Source organism: Calonectris borealis, chromosome 6, assembly GCF_964195595.1.
Source record: "Calonectris borealis chromosome 6, bCalBor7.hap1.2, whole genome shotgun sequence".
NCBI lineage: Eukaryota > Metazoa > Chordata > Aves > Procellariiformes > Procellariidae > Calonectris > Calonectris borealis.
This window is the reverse complement of record NC_134317.1, coordinates 18,160,547-18,180,014: the sequence shown is the minus strand read 5'-3', so window position 1 is coordinate 18,180,014 and position 19,468 is coordinate 18,160,547. Positions and strand designations below refer to the sequence as shown.

Genomic DNA, 19,468 nt, shown 5'->3' with positions numbered 1-19,468 from the left:
GACTCGCCTTATCACGTCCCAGCCCCACGCGAGGCTGGAGGGGGCCGGGGGGGGAGTCGTGCCCCCAGCGTCTACATGGGAACGTCATCTGCATCCTGTGGCAAAACCCCCCGAGAGGGGCTGGTGGGGTGGGATGGGCAAAGGTGGGCTCCTCGCCTTGTGCTTGTAACAGGGAGGCTGGGACCAGGGGGATGCCTGGGGTTCATCCCTGCCTCCCAGCTTTTCTCCCAGTTGCATAAAATCCCCCTTTAGCAAGGGGGAAACAGAGGCACAGAGATGCTGAGACCTGCTTAGGCAGCCGGGGAGCGATTGCCTGCTCTCCCAGCCCCAGGAGTTTGCTCTTCTCCCCTCCTGCAACAAGACCCAAAGGGCCACATCCTTCAGGGGACAAGGCCATGGTGGTGACACTGAGCCAGGGCTACGGGTGACGGGGATGCCACCGCCACCCCAAAGCAGCCTTCTCCGCTGCAGCTGATCCTTTGTCTCTGCCTTCCCTCGCCTCTCGCAGCTCGCTCCCCCCCCCCCCGGCTTTTGTGTTATTACAAATTATAAAACAATTTTTTCCTGCCGTCCCGCATTCTTCTGCCTCCTGCAAGAATTTTAATGTATTTATTTTTGCTATCAGGGGAAAGCGCCGTGTTCCTCGGCCACCCCCGGGCAGCCCCGGCCCTGCTCGGCCACTGATGGAAATTAATGATGGGGGATGCAGGGGGAGAGCAGGCACCCCTGCACCCCTGCAGCAGAGAGGCGGGGGGACGGGTGTCCCCCCAACCAGCTGCAGTTTCCCCAGTGGCAAGGTCTGAGTGTGGAGGATGGAGAACCGGGCTGCGGCAGGACAGGGTGCCGTGGGGGCTGGTCCCCAGGAGTTGCTGCTGGTTATGGGCTGGGGAGGGGACTGCTGTTGCGTGGCTGGGCAGGGCCAAGGGGTGCTTTGGGGTCCAGCTGCAGGGTGCTGTGATGTGGAATCATGTCCCCATGTAGCAGCATGGCTTTAGGTTTCCCCTGGGGAAGAGGAGGCCTCCCCCAGACACAAACCCACCCTGCCCCGTGCAACAGCATCCCCAGTGGTCCCCATCCTGCTCCTGGGACAGAGCACCCCCATAGTGCCCCATCCTGCTTGGGGACACAGCCACCCCTCCCCAAACCCCCTCTGCAGCTAAGCTGGTGCCCCGGTGCTGCGCTGAGCTCCAGCTCTCGCTCCCCGCCGCATGGCCCCAGGAGCAGGGATGGGGGGTGCCCTGCTCCCCCAGCCCCCCTGCCCGGCAGCCACAAGGTTGGGGGGGCTCTGGCCGCTGGGAGGGAGCGGACAGGGGGAGGAAGGAACGGGCCTTTCCCGCTGCGGGGAAAGCGCGGCGATTTCCAACCCAAACACCCCGGCACTCAGCAGCCGCATACTTTCCCAGCGTCCCTCCCCTCCTTTATTCCCGAGGACATTGGCGATCAAACCCAGGTTGGCCCCATCTCCTGCTCCTGCAGTGAGGTCATCGAGCTGTGTTTGTGACATCCCGGTGTCTCCATGGCAGCGCGCTGTGATGTCATAAGCCCGGGGTTGCGACCTCACGGCAGGAGGAGAATGATCTTATTAAAACAACATGGTCCCCATCGGTGGCCGCTCGCGGCCAGGGTACTGCAGTGCGGGGTAACGGCTAGCAGAGGGGCTGGTGGCAGCTGGGGGGATGCTGGGGACGGAGCCCTCCCTGGGGTTGTGTCACCGCTGGGAGCTGGCAGTGACACAGGGCACGATCCAGTGCCCAAAGCAGAGGGCAGTTCCCAGAGCCGAGCTCCCCAACAGATGCAAACACACAAGCCCTGTGGTGCTGGGGTGACGGTGAATTTGGGGACAGCCACGCCAGGGCTCACTGCTCAGGGGTCCCCCAGGCTCGGCTGCAGTGCTGCCCACCTCCGGGGCCGAGTGTCTGGGGCCTTATCGGGGCGCAGAGCCCTTTCATGTCGGGCCGGCGGGTGGCAAGCGGAGCTGTCCCCAGATCAGAGCCGCCCGGTGCTGACAGCGTTCTTAAATTAGACGGGTCCCCCGCCTCTCCCCAGCCGGCGCTCCCAGCCCCTGCCCCATGGCCGGACACAGCCCGGGACATCCCTGCCCCCGGTGCTCCGCGTGGCCGGCTTGTCCCACACACACGTGCGCACACGCGTGGGCACACACTGTAGCCCCGAGGAGGGCTGTTCAGTGGCTGGGCATCACTCGGGCTCCGACAGGCGGGTGATGGATGGATGGAGGGGTGAACGGGAGGATGAACAGATGGATGGGTGGGTGGCTAGCTGGATGGATGGTCAGGTAGGTGTAGGGATGGGTGGGAAGAGTGATTTTGGGGCATGCATTTTGTCAAGGGACGGATGGGTGAGTGCACAGGCAGCTCAGTGGATGGATGGAGAGATGGCTGTGAGATAGAAAGCTGCATGCAAGTGTTGATGGATGGATGGATGGACAGACGGATGGGAGAAAGGATGGCCCTAGCACTCCTTAGTGAGCCCCTGTGGCTCTGGAGATTGTTGCTCTTTCCCAACAACCTCCGTTTCACACAGCAGTAGAAAAGGCCCAGCTCTGTCCTGGGAGAGAAGGGAACATCCACGTCCCAAGGGGAGAAAACTTGCCTTCCACTCTCTGCAACAACTCGAGGGCCTGACCTTGTGCCGCTGCAGCAGTGCACCCTCGCTGCTAGCACAGGATCCACTCTCCACTGCCCAGAGGGGAAACTGAGGCCAGGGGGGACCGGCTTGCAGTGCAGCGGAGCTGAAACCACCCCTCTGCAGGCAGGCACGGCGCTGTGGCCAGTCCTGCTCCCTCCAGCTCACCGCACGTCCGTCTGTCTGGCCACGGGAAGGATGCACATTGCTTGGGCTGTGAGCGATGCCGCTGGGAGGGGGTGTCCTTGGGCCCCCGCGGGCTGTAAACATGATGTCATGTGGCAGCGTACACAGCCCGCTCTGTGCGCGGGTCCCCGAATGGGCTTCACAAGTTCTGCGTGGGAGGCATCGACCATGGCCCACGGCCAAGGGAACTGGAGTCGGGAGATAAAATCAGGTTTGCTTTGGGCTGGAGCAAACAGCCTTTTGCAGGAGGAGTAAGGGACAGGGAGAGCGGCTGGAAGGGGGACACCTCCCTGGCTTTGAGGGCTTGGCGGGGAGCAGAGACAATGGGGGACGCCCCAGCAAAGCCCGATGCTGGTCTCGCTGGTCCCAGGTCGGCTCCCTTCACGCCTACTTGACTTAGAATAACTCCGTAAGCACTTGAAGTCACTAATCAGCCAGGACCACTTGAGAGCAGCCCGGGGCTGCCTCCTGTCTCCCACGATAACGGGCCGCCAGCCCTGGGCTTGCTCCGACGTCCTGCTCCCACGTCCTCAGGGAAAGGTCCCGGCCTGCCGGGGTCCCACAGGGCACAAAGTGGGGGGAGCCCGGAGCAGAGCTCGCCGCCGGGTGCTGAGCTCCACGTGGTGTGTGGGGGGACACCATCGTTCTGGTTGATTTACCTCTTGTTTCAAAAGCTTTGTGCTGCCCCCAAGCCCCTGCCCAGGTCTGAGAGTTCAGACAGAGGGAAACGAGGGGATGGGGACCTTTGGGAGAGGGACAAGAGGGTCCCACTTGAACCCTCTATGTGGGAGAAGAGCATCCATCTCCAGGCCTGGGATCTGTCCCCATCCCTCTGGATCTCCCCATGTTCCCCCTGTGTGGCCCCACCAGCCCCAGCATGGCTCATGACTCAGGCAGTGACAGTGAGGTGACACACAGCTGGTGTGATGGGCCATCTCCAGTTAAATGCTGTGGGTTATTTACGGTCCCCGGGACCCCGGGCTCAGCCTTCTCACAGCCTGGGCTTTCCTGGGGGTGAGTCAGGGGATGCCCTCCCCTGGGACCCCCCGCTCCCCCCCGGCTGTGGGAGAGCAAATGGGGGTTAGTGGATGCAGCCCTGGGAAAAGTTTCCAGCTCCTGCGTGACACTGCACAAGTCACGTAAAGAGGCTGTCACTCCGTCCCAGCAGCCAGGACCCTCCATGTTGGGGGCAAAACATAGCTTGTGTGGTGGATGGGTTGAGGAGCAGAGCAGTGCGGGGGGTCCCACAGTGCCTCTCTCTGCACCCACAGGTCCCACCGGTGAGGTGAAGTCGGACCTGATGGTGCGGTTGTGGGACGAGAGGAGTCGCAGCATCCCTGGGGCAGAGGGAACTGCCACCCCCAGCTCCCCATCCCCATGGATAAACGCAGCATTCACTCTCCTGCCTCTGCCCCGCTTGTCACCCAGCTGGGGCCGGGGCTGGCCCCGCACTGGGGGACTTCCCGGGAGCTGGCGATGCCCCCGGCTCCCCGCGGCACCCCCCAGCTGCGGATGTGTCATGGCCCAGCCGCTTCCCTTCGGAAGTCCCCGCCGGGCGGCTCTGGGGGGTCTGACTCACCCGACCCCCCCTTCCCGCACGGCCTCCCCCCACAGCCCTGGCAGCCGGCCCCGGCGGAGCCCCCGGCCGGCCCCCGCCGCCGCTGCCGCGGTCCGAGGGCGGGGAGCACAGCCTAGCGGCGGGAGCTGGAAGGAGCCGGGCTGCCGGTGCCCCGGCCGGGCTGGGGGGGCAGCGGGGACCGGTCCGGGGAGCCGCTGCTGTCAGCGCCGCGCTGGTAAAGCCTGCCCTTCTACAAGGCCAAGTGCGAGGTCCTGCACCCGGGTCGGGGTGTACCAGCACAGGCTGGGGGAGGGAGGGAAAGAGGAATGGATGGATGGATGGATGGATGGATGGATGGAGAGCAGCCCTGTGGAGAGGGATTTGGGGATACTGGTGGATGAAAAATTGAATATGAGCTGGCAATGTGCGCTCACAGCCCAGAAAGCCAATCATATCCTGGGCTGCATAACAAGAAAAGTGGCCAGCAGGTCGAGGGAGGTATTTCTCCCCGTCCACTCTGCTCTTGTGAGACCCCACCTGGAGTATTGCGGGGCCAGCTCAGAGACCCCCAGCACAAGAGAGACATGGACCTGTTAGTGCGGGTCCAGAAGAGGGCCCTGAAAATGGTCAGAGAGCTGGAACACCTCTCCCATGAAGAAAGGCTGAGAGAGTTGAGGTTGTTCCACCTGGAGAAGAGAAGTCTTGGGAGACGTTATAGTGGCTTTCTAATAATAATAAAGGGGTTCATAAGAAAGATGAAGAGAGACTTTTTACCAGGGTCTGTAGTTTTTACTGTTTTTGCAAGGGGCAACAGTTTTAAACTGAAAGAGGTGGTGAGGTCCCACTCCCCAGGAAGGGGAAAGGCGGCCGCGGCAGGTTGGGAGAGGCCGAGGCGTCCCCCTGCCACGGGGAGCGAGAGCCGCAGGGTGCCAGGCTGGAAAGCCCCGAGCAGGGCTGGGGCCTGGGCTCTCCCGCTGCCCCCGGCTCTGAGCCCGGCTGGGGCAGGGCGAGCTGCAGAGCTGGCTGTGAACAGCCATGAGATGGCGGCAGGCGCTCACGCTTGGCTCGCCCAGCCTGGGGTGCCTCACGGGTGTCTGCAGGCACAGGGGTGCCCGCATCCTGCACCACCAGTCCCCGCACCGCTGGCAGGGAGCATGTCAGGCACCAGCCTGGAGCCCAGCCTGGACATCCCTGGTCCCCCCGTGAGGCAGGACCGAGGGGACAACAGCCACTCACAGGGCTCTGAGATGTCTGCCCAACCTGGGGACAAAATCTCCCCGTCCAGGACCTTGAACCCACCGCCCTGGGTGGTTAATGATCAGTGCTGGGACGTCCCAGCCAGTGCTGGCTGCCCCAGGAGTGACAGCAGGGACCTGGTGTCAGTGCCACAGTGGCCAGAGGGGACATGCCCTGTACCCATGGCCCCAGACACCGCCGCAGCAGAGCCCTGCTTGTGGGCTGGACAGCCTGGCCTGCACCAGGTTGGGCAGGACCTGGTGCCATGCTCTCCCTGGTGTGAAGGCGAACCAAACTTGCCTCCGGTTGGGTTGCCAGCTGCCACACCGGGCATGCTGAGGTCTCCCCATCTGGGTCCTGGCAGGACTGGGAAGAGGCCCTGGGACAGCTTGGACCCAGCTCCCTGGTGCATTGTCCTGCACTGCAAGGGGACAAGGCAGGGACAGGGGTATGACAGGCAGGGGACAGAGACAGGACAGGAGGGCTCAGGCCAGGAGGGCAGCGCCCTGAAAAGCAGGCCCAGCAGTGAGCCTGGTACCACGGCAGGGTGTGCAGGGTCTGGGGTGCGGTACCCAGTGCCAGAGTGAGATGCCGGTGCTGGCACACGATGCGCAGTGCCTGGTGAGCAATGCCCAGCACCCACTGCCCATGTGCAATGCCCGGTGTGCAGTACCTGGTGTTGGTACCGGTGCCAGTGCCACACGCTACATTGTGCCCAGGGTGCTGTACCTACCATGCCATGCCAGTGCTGGCTGCCAGCTGCCTGGTGCACAGTTCCATTGTGCACAGCGCATGGCACCCAGTGCCTGCTACGTGGCACTGCGTACTGTTGATGCCAGTTCCTGGTACGTAGCACCCGGTGCATGATGTGTGTTGCCGGTGAGCGGTGCCCGGTGTATGGTACTTGCTGTATAGCACGTGGTACCCGGTGTGCCAGAACCAGTACTCGGCATGCTGTAGCCGGTATCCATGGCCTGGTAGCAGGTGTGCGGTAGCTGGCACAAGGTGCCCGGTCCCCGCTGTGCAGCACCCGGTACCGCGTACCTAGTGCGCAGCAGAGGGTACCGGGGCCGGTACCCAGTGCGCAGCACCCGGTGCGCGATGCTCGGTTCCCGGTGCGCGGTGCCCAGTGCCGGTGCCCGGTTGCCGCCCCCGCACCGCCCCCCGCACCGCCCCCGGTGCCGCCCCCCGCCTCCCCCGGTGCCTCCCCGCCCCGCCCCGCCCCGCCCCGTCCCGTCCCGTGCGCTGCCGACGGAGCATGGCGGGCCCGAGTGGCGGGGCCCGGCGGCCGCTGCTGCCGCTGCTTCTGCGCCCCCGCCCGCCGCCGCCGCCGCGCAGCAGCCCGGGGCCGCCGCGCAGGACCGGGGGCTCGGCGGCGGCGGCGGCGGGGCCGGCGCGGCTGAAGGGACCGGAGGAGCTACCGGGGCCGGGGCTGCTCCGGACTTTCGTCTGGCTCTTCCTGCGCGGCTACCTGCTGCACACGCACCGGCTCCAGGTGCGCCGGGGCAGCCCGGCCCGGGGGCTGCGGGGGGCCGGGGCTGCGGGGTGCGCGGGGGCCTGGGGACCCTGCACGGGTGCGTGGGGGTGGGAGGCTGGGAGGGGTGCGTGGGGTGGAGGGGCTCCCGGGTGGGCTGCAGGGAGGGTGCTGTGCGGGGGGGGGGGCTTTGCAAGGTGGAGAGTGGGTGCGTGCTGGGGGCAGGGTGAGATGGGCTCCGGCGGGGGAGCAGCCTACGAGTGACGGCAGGGAGTTGAGCGGGGGCGGCGGGGCGAGGGAGAGGAGGGGCTGGGTGGCGGGGAGCACCCCTGCACCGTGGGGTGATGCTGGGGCGAGCAGCACCGAGAGGGGCCAGTGCAGAACCAGGTGGCCTCGGGAGGGTCCTGCCAGCCCAGGGCTGCTCCGGCATCCTCGAGCCGGCCAGGCAGCCGAGGGCAAAGGTTTGGGGGTGTCTCACAGGGTCCTGGCATCCCCGGGCAGCCTGACCTGCCCTGGCCGTGACAAGCCAGAGCGGCTGCGGTTTGGGGGGCAGGCAGCCAGGCAGGTGTTTGGGCAGATGGTACCCAGGCAGGCAGGGGAGGGATAGGCAGAGGTGTTTGTTTTCTTCTGTCAACACTTCCTCATACGTCGGATGAAGCAAGCAATGGGCTTGGCTGGCCGCGAGCCAGGAGGCATCTTCCAGTGCCCTGGAGCTCTGACCGGACGGGAGGAGCGTGTGGGATCAGGCCTCCCCGGCACCGCAGAGCACCGGGCACTGCTGTTTGGAGAAGGGGCTGTTGCAGGGCAGAGGGGTCTCGGGGCGTGAGCACAGGAGCTCCCTGCTGCTCCCTCCTGCCCTTGGGGCTCTGAGCGCAGCCTGGCTTTGCGAATAGATGCCCACATGCTCCGGAGGTGCCTTTCCCCAGATCCCGGCAGCTCCGGTTTCTTTCAGCCCTGCTCTCCCAGGCCTGCACCATGCCAGGTCCCGGCTGCCAGCAGATGCTGGTGGGCAGGCTTCAGCCTGGACCATGGCTGCCTGCGGCCCCACGCAGCGTGTTCGCCCGACGAGCTGCCTGCGGCACCGGGGCGGACGTCCCTCCCCCTCCTACTGCCACCACACGCGAGGAACGTCTCCCCGCGGTGACGAATCCAGCTGAATCCGGGCGCAGGCTGCGATGCAGTCAGTCACCAAGGGAGATTGTACCACGTGCATCCCCGCAGCCGCGGGGAATGGGGACCAGGGCTTCCCTGCTAGGTCCCCTGCAGCCCCCCAGGCTTGGCCCCAATCCACAGGGGCTCTGGCAGTGCCTGGGTGAGATGGAAAGCACCCCTTGGACGTGGCCCTTTGCAGATCCACTTGCAAAGGGGTGCCCAGCTGCGCCCGAGGGATGCGCTCAGGGGTCACGGTGCTCCCCAGCAGGGAGGCAGGCATGACAGCCTTGGGTGCAGCTGAGGAGAGGGGAGCTGCAACCAGCAGAGCCCAGAGCAGGGCTGATGCTGGTGGATGTCCCCTGGCTGTCTTGTGAGCCCGTGGCCCCAGGGCCATGCCCCGGGGGTGGCAGCCTGCCCTGGGAGCAGCCCAGTCCTGCCCCAGCCTGGCGCTGCCCTCCCAGTGCTGATCATTAACCACCCTTATCAGTTGGTGGGTTCAAGGACCTGTGGTGCCCAGGCTGAGCAGAGCATGGCTGGGGCCATGCTGGAGGCAGCGGGACTTGGACCTGCCAACAGTTGCTGCAATGGCCCTGCATCTCGGCAGAGCCCTGTGCTTGGCAGTTTTCCCTGTCCCTGCTTGGTCTTGCCTCCCCAAGAGACCCACCAGGCCCTCCATGCATCTCTGGGGTGGGTGAGGGATGTGCCAGCCTGTGCCAGAGGTCGGTGCCTGGTGTGCTTAGTGCTGACAGAGAACACGTGCCTGGAGACACCAGCCCAAGCCACCTGCAGAGCGCTTCAAGGATTGTGCCAGCTTGGGGGGTCAGAGGCGGGTGCTTGGGCCCAGCTGGTGCTGAGGGGTCCCTGGGATGGGTGCAGAGCATGCTGGACACAAGCAGGGCAGGATCGGGGCAGGGAGGGACTGATCCAGCCCCAGTGCTGCCCCTGTCCCATTCACCCTGCCATGCTCTGGTGCACCGCAGCTGATGTCCCGGCGCATTTACGGCCCCATCTGGAAGTCGACCTTTGGGCACTACGAGAACATCAACATTGGGAGCCCGGTGGTGCTGGAGCAGCTGCTACGGCAGGAGGGCAAGTACCCCATGCGGAGCGACATGGCCCTGTGGAAGGAGCACCGGGACACCCGGCGCCTGCCCTATGGACCCTTCACCGAGTGAGTCCTGCCCTGGCTGCGCTCTGCAGGTTCCTGTCCCTTCTTCGGGTGGCTGCGCTCTGCAGGGTGGCAGGCGGCTCCTGTCCCTTCCTCGGCTGTAGGGTCTGGGTGGCAGCTCGCATTGCTCCCTCTCCTGCAAGCAGCGTGTCCCCCCCCAGGCAGAAGGGCATGGTCATGGAGGGAGGAAAGAACCCCGGGGTGGTTCCAGCCCAGCATTGGGAGGATGCTCCCGGGGATTGGGAAGTTGCTGCCAGCCACTGCCCCTTGCCCAGCCGTGCCCCAGGTGCTGAGCCCCGTCCCTGCACAGGGAAGGGGAGCGCTGGTACCGCCTGCGCCAGGTCCTCAACAAGCGGCTGCTGAAGCCCTCGGAGGCGGTGCTGTATGCGGACGCCATTGGGGAGGTGGTGTCGGACCTGATGGTGCGGCTGCAGGACGAGCGGAGCCGCAGCCCCTCGGGGGTGCTGGTGGGGGACGTGGCCAACCTGCTCTACCGCTTCGCCCTGGAAGGTAGGGGGGTCCTCGCCCCTGCCCTGCCCCGCTCTTCCCATCCCTGCGGGGTCTGGATGTGGCCTGTCCCCCGCAGGGATCTCCTATATCCTCTTCGAGACCCGCATCGGGTGCCTGAAGCAGCAGGTCCCCACCGAGACCCAGCGCTTCATCGACTCCATCAACCTCATGTTCAAGAACTCCATCTTCGCCACCGTCCTGCCCCGATGGAGCCGCAAGGTGCTGCCCTTCTGGGACCGCTACCTGGACAGCTGGGACACCATCTTCGCCTTTGGTGAGCGGAGACGATGGGGGCCCAGCGCGGCGGGATTGAACTCCCTAAGGACCCTCAAAAGTGGGACAGTCCCTGTCCACGTGTCCTTTTGGCCACCCTCACTTTGTCAGCGCTGGGTCCCGCCCTCTGTTCCTGCAGGCAAGACCCTGATTGACCGAAAGATGGAAGAGCTGGAGGGGCAGGTGGAGCGAGGCAAGGAGGTGTCCGGCTACCTGAGCTACCTGCTGGCCAGCGGCAGGCTCAGCCTGGACGAGGTCTATGGCAGTGTGGCCGAGCTGCTGCTGGCCGGCGTGGACACGGTGAGAGCCGGACAACTGCCACTGGGGCATCCCCGCTGAGCTCCGTGCTGGGGAAACCATGGGGTCATGCTCAGGCATGTTCCCCAGCCCCTGCGAGCTCTGGGCTGGTGGGTTGGGGGGCTGATGCCCCCTTAGGGGCAAACCCTCAGGGATGGGTCAGTATAGACCCTGTCCTCCACTCTGCTCCCTGCCCTGCTCCCTGCCTCAATTTCTCCTGTGCTCGCTGCTCCTCACCCCTGGTTTCCCTGCGCACGGGAGCAGGGGCTGTCTGGTGCTATACTGGTGCCATGCTTGGCACAAGGCTGCTTGGGTACTGGCCCCATCTCCCTCACTCCCCTCCGTGCTTTCTTACCCCAGACCTCCAACACGCTGTCCTGGGCCCTCTACCACCTCTCCCGGGACCCAGCCATCCAGGAGACCCTGTACCAGGAGCTGAAAGCCGTCGTGCCCGCTGATCGGTTTCCTGGTGCTGAGGATATCCCCAAGATGCCGATGCTTCGGGCCGTTATCAAGGAGACGCTGAGGTACAGCCCAGCCTTGCCCCTGCCCCAGGGTCCCTGTCATCGGCCCCTTCCCCAGGGTTGGGGGCAGCCCCTTCTCCCCCCGCACTGGGGGATGCACCAGCCGGGGTGGCTGGTGATGGGGGACATGGGGGCCGGAGGCCGGGACATGCAGAGTGCTGGGCTGGAGTTCAGTCCCTCAGGGACGTATCCATCCACCTCCTCCCTGGGGAGGGGGACGGAGGACAGAGCTGCTGCGCAGCAGGAGATGCTCCCTCTTGACCTGCCTGTGGCTCTCTCCCTCTGGGGTCCCCAGATGGGTCCTGCTCCCCCACGAACTCTCCCCATATCCCAGGGTCTACCCCGTGGTGCCCACCAACGCCAGGGTCTTCTATGAGAAGGACATTGTCATCGGAGACTACCTCTTCCCCAAGAACGTGAGTGGGGGCCATGCTGTGGGGACCCCCCGCTGCGCTCGGTGGAGCCGGGCAGGGGTCATTAAGCCCCCCCTTCTTGCCCCGCAGACCCTCTTCGTCCTGGCACACTACGCAATGTCCCACGACGAGACCTACTTCCCCGAGCCCGAGCGGTTCCTGCCCCAGCGCTGGCTCCGGGGCCACGGCTCCCCCCACCACCCCTTCAGCTCCATCCCCTTCGGCTACGGGGTCCGTGCCTGCGTCGGCCGACGCATCGCCGAGCTGGAGATGCACCTGGCCCTCGCCAGGGTGAGTAGGGACCCCCCATTCCAGGCAACTCGCCACAAGCTGGGATGGGGGCCCCAGGGAGTCCCCAAGGCACTGCCACCCCCCTCTCCCCACAGATCATCCAGGCCTTCGAGGTGCGGCCGGACCCCCGTGGCGTGGAGGTGACGTCCGTGTCCCGCATCGTCCTGGTGGCCGACAAGCCCATCAACCTGGAGTTCATCGCTCGCCCAAGGGCCCCCTGACTGCGTGCTGACCCCCCCCCACCCTGGGTGCCAAGTGGGGACCCCCACTGCCCAACAAGGAGGGGCAGGAAGGCAAACCCACCCCAGCACCCACCCCCTGCCCGACTTGGGCCTGGGGGCTCCCAGCCCCACTGTGGGGAGAGTGGGGGGGGATGAGAGATGCCTCCAAATCGCCCCTGGGGCACTACCCCAAATCAGCAGGAGGCTTGGGGAACTGCTGTGCCTTTCACATGCCACGAGGGGTTGTGTGTCGCCCCCAACCCGTGCCCAGCTGGGCTGCGTCAGGGACCCGGGAGCTCTGCGAGGGTTGGGGGGGATGCGGGGAGGGGGCTTGCAGCCGTTCGGTGTCTCCTTCGTCCCGTCCTTGTGTCGCTGCGCGTGGATCTGTGCCTGGAGCCAGGATGTCTGGGTCCTCTCTGAACAGCTGACCTTGGCCTCAGCCACTTCTCCATGCCTCAGTTTCCCCCTTGCCTCCCTGGGGAGGGTCGAGCCGCCGTGGGGGTTTGGGGTTTGCACCTGGTCCCGAGGGTCAGAGCCAGCCCTGGCCCTGGGCAAGCAGAGCAATAACACAGTACGTGCCCCCTGATGGGGAGGGGGCCTGTCACCACCCGGCGTTGGCACCGTGTCCCCTGGCAGAGGCAGCCAGCACATGGGGGGTGTGGAGCACCTGGGACCTTTCGCTATCAGCCGTTATTTCACCGAGATGCTGATACGGGGGCACGGGAATGGGGGCAGGACTCACCCCGGGCGAAGGGCTGGGAGAGGATTGGCTCAGCTCCCCCAGTCCCCAAGAGGGGACATGGGGCTGACACCCAGGGCCATCGCAGGGGCTCAGAGCTGGCAGCAGCCACAGGCAGGGGATGCATTGCTGCTTGCCTGGGCTCCTGGAAGGCTGGGGTACAGGGCACCCCATGGTGAACCCCCCTCACCTTCCTGCTGTTGGGGAGCCCAGCTGAACTGGGGGGAAGCAGCAGGCAGAAACCTTGCTGGCACCAAGGCTGCCGTCCCCAGGGTGCCCCCGAGGGGACCCATTAACCACTGCCACGGTGGAGCCATCAAGGCTACGTGACCTGTGGTGAGCCTGATGTCCCCTGGCTGTACCCACATGGCCAGAGGTGCCACCCTCTGCCCACACCACCCTTGCTGCAGCAGGTCCTGGTGCGCATCCCAAGCTGGGTGCCCCAGCCCTGCTGAGCAGCTGGCACCCCCTCCCCAGCCCGGCTCTCTCCAGAGGAGCCGTGCCCGGCTGCACCCCGGAAAGGCGAGGCGGCGGTGCCTGGAGCAGGCTGCTTTATTACAAGGCTGAACGGACCAGCAAATAAATAAATACCCACCGCCCACCCCAAAACGTGCACAGGGTCCCCGTGCAAGTGCCCATCCTGGCGCCAGCTCCAGCGCGGGCTGCGCCTCTGCCAGGGAGCTCCAGCCCCGTGTGACCCTACAATAAACAAGCCTGTGTGTGCAGCTGAGCCTACGCTACCGGGCACCGGGTGCAGCCGGCGGGACTGTGCTCGCCGGGGGGGAGCCACGGCCGAAGCGCTCAAATCCAACAGCAGGATGGGAGTGGGGTGGCCGAGTTCGCCAGGGCTGTGCAGGGCAATGCGGGTCCCCGCACCCAGTTGTAGGCACAGCACAGCTCCTCGCAGCATTGTGCCCGTCGAGCATCACTGTGTGCTTGCTGGCGGGAGGCATTCCCGGGCCCCCTTTTCCCCGCTCCCTGCCTCCCCGAGACCGGCAGGAGCTGGTCCCGGACTCAAGACGAGCCCCAGGACCGGGACGGGAAGGCAGGCCCTCCCCTTGGAGAGCCTCCGGGGCCCGAGCCTCCTTCCATGGCCCCAGGGCCACGCAAGAGACCCCTGAGTCGGACAAGATGACGGCACTTCCCTTGGTGTCTTCAGAGTGAGGATCGGTCAATGCCTGCGGGGTGAGAGAGTGCATGAGGCCATAACCCCCCGGAGGGCACCGGCGCTGGGCTGGGCACCCTGCGGCATGGCCCTCCGACCCGCCCCAGTGGCCACGGGGACAGCACAGGGGACAGCAGGGTCTTGCCTCCATCCCTGGCTTGAATGAAAGCCCTGGAGCAGGAGGGGGACACTGGCCCAGAGGGGGACATCCTGGTGGCCTCCTGGCACAGTCACCCCCCCTGGGCACCAGGGATGGGGCGAGTGAAGGCACCGTGATGGGGAAATGGGGGGGTCCCATGTCTGGTGTGGTTAACACACACCACTCCCAGTCCCCTTCTGTGTGGAGCAACTGGGCTCTGCTGGAGGAACTGGTGGGGACGGGGCTGTCCCAAGCCCGTTCCCCACCACTCCCACCAAAAAAAGCATCATTACCTTTGGGAAGCAGCTGGGCACCTGGGCCAGCTCCCCTCTCCCCAGTTCACCCCTAAATGGGTGCCACGGTGGGTGCCAGCGCCGTGCCCACCCATGGCCAGCAAAGACTCACCAGGCAGTGGGTGAGCGGAGCCAGATGCAGGTGGCCAGGCAGTGCGGTCCCAGCGCAGCCCGGGAGTGAGCCCCGTCCCTGGAGCAAGCAGTTTCGGGGCCGCCGCGGGTGGAGGGAGCTGTGGGCTCTGCCAGCCATGGCCCATGGGTCGGTGACGCTGTGCACATGGCTAATGCTGGGCAGCATGTCTGGGGGTGTGCGAGTGGGGGTCTGTCCTCTCTGTGTCCCCCAGGAATGGCACTGGAGGGGCTCAGGTCTCAGGGGGGGCTTTGAGGCGAGGTCAAAAAAGGGCCTTTGTCTTGGGGTGCCTCACACCCCAAAACCCTCATCCAGCCCAAAGCCCAGGGACCTGCAAAACCTGCATCCCACACACTGCCTGGATGGAGGTCTGGGGGTGTCTCCATGGCAGATGCCCCCATCCTTCCTCACGGACACCAGAAATCAGGATCCCAGAAGGGATCTCCTGTGACCCTTGTGTCCCTGGGGACAAGCAGCATCCAGGTCCCGCCGTCCCCACCTGGGCACCCAGCGCTGCCAGACCCCAGCCCCAGCCTCCTCCGTCCCCCGGGGCCGGTTTGGCTGCGGTGGAGGCGGGTGGCCTGAGCAGGGAGGTGACGAGGTGCAGGTGACCCAGCGGCAGGGAGGGGACAGGCGTGCAGTGGCGGGGGACGGCGCCTACCTGAAGTGGAGAGAAATGGAGGGTGCAAGTGGAGAAAGATGGAGCGTCGCGGGCTAAGAGTTAAGAGCATCGATACCTGCGGGAGTGAGCACAAGGGCCTGGAGGATGTCAGAGAGGGAGATGATGCCCCGCGGGTACCGGTTCTCATCCACCAGAACCAGGCGATGGACCTGTGGGCGCAGGCAGAGCATCACAGGCAGGTCGGGCAGCGGGCAGGGGGGGCTGGCGCTGGCTCAAGGCGCCCCGGCTGCTCACCTGCTCCTTGGCGATGCGGTCGATGATGTCCTCCATGGTTTCGTGGGGGTAGCAGGTGAGGACCCCCTCCAGGCAGGTGGAGCGCTGCCGCAGCGCCTCCCGCACGCTGATGTCCAGGTTGTTGTAGGTCTTTTGGGCTGCCAGGTGCTGCGGGAGAGGTGGCCCCACTCAGCACCCCAACATGTCCTCACACCCCATTGTGCTGGCACGGAGTGGGACACCGAGCCCCAAAGACACACAGGGCAGATCTGCGCTGGCACGTGCATTCGTGCATGTGAGGCGGGTTTGCGCGGGCACAGGCACGTGTGAGCGCCCCACCAGCAGCGTGCAAGTGGCCACACTCGTGCCCGGGCGTGCAAACACACAGGGTACTCACAATGACATCGAACCGGGAGTAGAGACCAACCACTTGCCCTGCAAGGAGAGACAGTGCAGGGCTGGGGAGGGGGCCCTGAGGACCACCCGCCATGCTCTCCCCACACCCCAAGAGCCAGGCTGGTGGGAAGGGGGATTTTTGGGTGGGGATGGGGCCGGAGTCACCGGCAGAGAGAGATGGGGCGGGGTCACTGGTCCCCTCCCCAGGTACCAGCATCATTGATGACAGGCAGGGCAGAGACGCGGCGGTCCACGAAGATCTCCAGGGCGGCATAGATGGGGGCAGTCTCGGGCACGACGGCCACGTCACGGAAGGTGCCGATGCACAGCTCCTGCACCGTTTTCTTCAGGAAACGCGGCTTGGGGATGGTGGAGCCCTGCGGTGGGGCAGGGCAGGGCTGGCCTGGCACCTACACGCACCCCGACACCCTCACTTGTGCCCCCACACACCCACCGTCTGTGCACACGCAGCCCTGGCACTCACGAAGATGTGGAGGAACTTGAGGATGCGCTTGTGCGTCAGGATGTGCAGGACATTGCCTGAGACGGGCTCGATGACGGGCAGGCGGTGGATCTTGTGCTTGATCAGGGAGTAGACAGCGTCGAAAAGGCTGTGGGTGATGGGGACACCGTGGGAGGGAGGGTAGGGCTGCATCCCAGGCACACCCCCCTGTGGGGTGTGCTCTCCCCCCGTGGGCAGGTGCTCACCTATTGCTCGGGGAGATGTAGACCAGTGGCTTGAAGGAGCCCTGCAGGTACACCTCTGCCAAGGAAGAGGGGTGGGAGAGAGGGTCCCCCAGCACCCTCATGCAGCCCTGCATCCCCGGAGCCCACCTCCATACCCTGTGCGACATGGCCCAGCCCAGTCACCCCCGTCGCCCCCCACCTTTTACCTCGCCAGGTCTCGATCTTGTGCTCCTCCACCTCGTAGATCTGAACCTGAGGGCAGGGAGATGCCCTGGTCACGGTGGCCCCACGGGGGACTGAGGGGGCTCTGGCGCACTGTCCCCTTTCCCACAGGGCATCCCACCCCATTGCCCTGAGCATGGAGATCACATCTTGGGTGCCGGGCAGAGAGGCACCAAGTGGATGCTGGGCTGGCCCAAAGCATCCCCCAGTCGTGGTCTAGTGATGAAGACGGGACAAGGAGAGGGAAGAGGGGACCAGGAGAGGTGGGGACAGCCCCTCCCTGCCCCATGCCTGCCCTGACCCCCGTGCCCTCCCTTGCACACTCACCAGGGGCGAGCGGTAGTAGCGGTGGAGGATGTTGATGAAGTCGGTGATGGTGAGCATCCCTGCAGAGACAGGTGGGGCTGGCAGCGCTGCCCGCACCCCTCCCTGCCAGGCAGGGGAAGGGGCCAGGCGGCGCTGCCGGCACTCACCCACAAAGCTCTGCGTCTTGCTGTCCCAGAGCGGGGCGGCACGCACCCCGTTGGCCACCAGCGCCACGAAGGCTTTCTTGATCTGCTGGTGGAGTAGGGAGGGGGTCAGGGGGTCCCCGAGTTCGCTCCTCCCCTGTGCGTCCCTGCCGATCCCCCGCTTTGTCACCTCCAGGGAGATGTCAAAGACAACGAGCTTGCAGCTGGTGGGGACAGCGTCGTAGCAGCAGTGGCTCCTCATGAAGTGCATGTAGACCTCGGCATCGGGGCTCTGAAACTCACTCTCTGGGCCCAGCCTCAGCATCTCATTGCCCAGCGTGAAGGTGACAGGTCTTGGTCTCCTCCGCCTGTCCTCTTCCTCCTCCTCTTCCTCCTCCTCCTCCTCCCTGGGGCACAGGGCCTCTGGGAACCCTGCGAGCAAACCCGCCCCAACCCTGGCTGGTGAGATGAGCTGAAAGGCCTCAGCGCCCTCCTGCCTGGGGGGAGCGGGGGGACGCTGCGGGAGGGGGTGCTCCCCACAGACCCGCCCGTTCCCCACTCCATAGGGGCAGCACACAGCACTGCGGCTCTCCAGCCTGGGGCACCGGGAGCTGCTGGGAAGGAGCTGAGGAGTGGGGCGACAAGGGGCATGGGCAGGGTGGGCAGAGGACTGATGCGCTCATTGCATGGGTGAGCCAGATGCTCCTGCTAAGCGCCTAGGCGCTGCCTGCTACCCACCTTCCTCCTCGGGCCGGGCAGCGGCATCCAGCAGCGCCACCTGAGGGGGCACACAGCGAGGGGGGGTCAGCAGGAACCAGCCCGGCCTCTCCCCCACCCACGGGTGCTGTCTGTACCCACCAGCCTGCCCCGGCCCCCCCCAAGCCAGGCAGAGGGGAGCTCAGGACCCCCGGAGCCTGCTGCCCCCGTGGTGGCTCCAGCCCAGGACTCCCAGCTTGTGCCCCGACTCTGGGGGTGCAGCAGGGGTCCCCAGGTCAGGGCAAGGGATGGCAGGACCCCCTGGCTCCTCTCTCCGCTATTGGAGCCAGGGCGTGTCCTGCAGCAGCTCCGCACCCATCCTTTCCCTTCTCCGACCCCAAGGTGTAAATCTCCCTCCTGCTTCCTCCCGTGCTGGGAGCCCCGCCAGCCCCACCTGCCCCCCAGGGATCAGGTCAGCCCCAGGAGACCCTACAATAACAAGGGGGGCAGTCCCAGGCGGGAGGGAGGTAAGCATAGCCGGCCAGCTGACCCTGTGCCCCCTGGTCCCCAGGAGACCCTACCACAACAAATCGGCACGCGTGGCAGGCAGAGCAACCCTGGACCACAAACCCACTGGCAGAGCCAACGTTTTCAAGCCACCCTACAACAACAAAGGTGCAGGGGCTGCTCCCCAAAGAGCCCAGAGCCAGCCCTGGGAAGGAGGCGACCCTATGCAACGTCCCCCAACCCTTCCCGGGGGGCTGGAGACAGCCAGGGCAGGCAGGCCAGCCAGGCTAGGCTCCGCGTCCTTGTCCCCACGGCTGCCCGGCCGCGGGAAAGGGGCCGCCAGCCCCCCACCACCCCCCCCCCACCCCGGGGGTGGCTCGGCCCCAAGCAGGGGGCTGTGGGGCCGGACCCCCCACCCGCCCCGGCAGTACCTGGGGCGCGGCGGGGCCGGGGAGTCGCTCCATGCTGACTGCGGGGCAGCGCTGCTATTCTGGGCCCGCGGCTGGCTGGGGCCTGGCAGATAGGGTGTCAGCGAGCAATGCCAGCCATGCCCCCGCCACCGCCGCGGGGGGGGACACCACCGCCACGCAGCGCCCGCAGGCACTGCGCCACGCCGTGACCCCGGGCTGGAGGGGATGGCCGTGACTCCGGGGACAGCGCTGGCCCTGGGGACGCGAGGGAGAGGGTGATGGAGAGATGGCTGGGGGCAGCAAACCTGTCCCCCACCCTGCGGACCCCCACCCTGCGGACTCCTCCAGGGGCGGTGCTCAGTGCCTGCCAGGATGCGGCCCTGCCCGCCCAGGTGCTGCCCCCACTCCGTCGTGCAGCAGGAGTGGGTGGGGGCCGTGGCATCCCCCCACTCCCCCAGGGATGCTGGAGAAGGGCTGGATCCATCCCCAGGCTGGGCAGCGGCCAGAGCAGCTGGGGGCCCTTTTCCTCCCATGCTGCCGCGGCCCTGCCTGCCCCAGCCCGGGGTCCTGCTGCAGTTCAGCCATCCCCGGCCACCCGGGTCTCCCGGCAGGGGCAGCCCGCGCCTGCCGGGGAAACTCCTTCCTCGCCCGCGGGGCCACCCCTTCCTGCTCGCCCTCTGTGCGCTCCCGGCTCCGTTTCTATTTCAGGAAGGTTCAAATAACCCCTTGGCCGGCTGCCGTGCCGGCCCGGCAGCAGCCGTGGGCGAGCGGGTTGGTAGCTGCCGGGCCAAGGG

At 66.1% G+C, this 19,468-nt stretch overlaps 2 protein-coding genes across 4 annotated transcripts; one reads left to right on the top strand and one right to left on the bottom strand.

Moving 5' to 3' along the window:
• The first annotated feature begins 6,881 nt into the window (after window positions 1-6,881).
• On the top strand, window positions 6,882-12,399 carry CYP27A1 (cytochrome P450 family 27 subfamily A member 1). The gene is made up of 9 exons (XM_075153008.1): window positions 6,882-7,118; window positions 9,230-9,420; window positions 9,728-9,927; window positions 10,004-10,201; window positions 10,340-10,500; window positions 10,858-11,024; window positions 11,356-11,437; window positions 11,525-11,725; window positions 11,821-12,399. The coding sequence occupies exons 1-9, from the start codon at window positions 6,882-6,884 to the stop codon at window positions 11,944-11,946; spliced, it is 1,563 nt and encodes a 520-aa protein (XP_075009109.1). The 3' UTR covers window positions 11,947-12,399.
• A 1,352-nt stretch (window positions 12,400-13,751) lies between these two features.
• PRKAG3 (protein kinase AMP-activated non-catalytic subunit gamma 3) lies at window positions 13,752-17,833 on the bottom strand. Of its 3 annotated transcripts, none has more exons than XM_075153011.1 (11): window positions 17,252-17,460; window positions 17,086-17,167; window positions 16,940-16,998; window positions 16,597-16,642; window positions 16,412-16,466; window positions 16,188-16,314; window positions 15,915-16,080; window positions 15,705-15,742; window positions 15,329-15,475; window positions 15,150-15,243; window positions 13,752-13,863 (listed from the first exon to the last, which is right to left on the bottom strand). In XM_075153011.1, exons 1-11 carry the CDS (start codon window positions 17,384-17,386, stop codon window positions 13,841-13,843), a joined length of 972 nt encoding a protein of 323 aa, XP_075009112.1. In that variant the 5' UTR covers window positions 17,387-17,460; the 3' UTR covers window positions 13,752-13,840. The 3 variants fall into 3 exon arrangements, with proteins under 3 accessions (XP_075009112.1, XP_075009110.1, XP_075009113.1); XM_075153012.1 differs by lacking the exon at window positions 13,752-13,863 and adding an exon at window positions 17,800-17,833 and having other exon boundaries at window positions 14,958-15,243; window positions 17,252-17,493; XM_075153009.1 differs by having other exon boundaries at window positions 16,940-17,167.
• Between the last annotated feature and the right edge of the window lie 1,635 nt (window positions 17,834-19,468).

Coding starts and splice junctions, on each gene's coding strand:
- PRKAG3 (XM_075153009.1), bottom strand. CDS start 17,386: ATGCTGAGGCTGGGCCCAGAGAGTGAGTTTCAGAGCCCCGATGCCGAG. Junction 16,643..16,939: donor GCTACTACCGCTCGCCCCTG/GTGAGTGTGCAA, acceptor CCCTGCCCTCAG/GTTCAGATCTACGAGGTGGA. Junction 16,081..16,187: donor TCAAGTTCCTCCACATCTTC/GTGAGTGCCAGG, acceptor GCCCCACCGCAG/GGCTCCACCATCCCCAAGCC.
- CYP27A1 (XM_075153008.1), top strand. CDS start 6,882: ATGGCGGGCCCGAGTGGCGGGGCCCGGCGGCCGCTGCTGCCGCTGCTT. Junction 10,501..10,857: donor TGCTGGCCGGCGTGGACACG/GTGAGAGCCGGA, acceptor TTCTTACCCCAG/ACCTCCAACACGCTGTCCTG. Junction 11,438..11,524: donor ACTACCTCTTCCCCAAGAAC/GTGAGTGGGGGC, acceptor CTTGCCCCGCAG/ACCCTCTTCGTCCTGGCACA.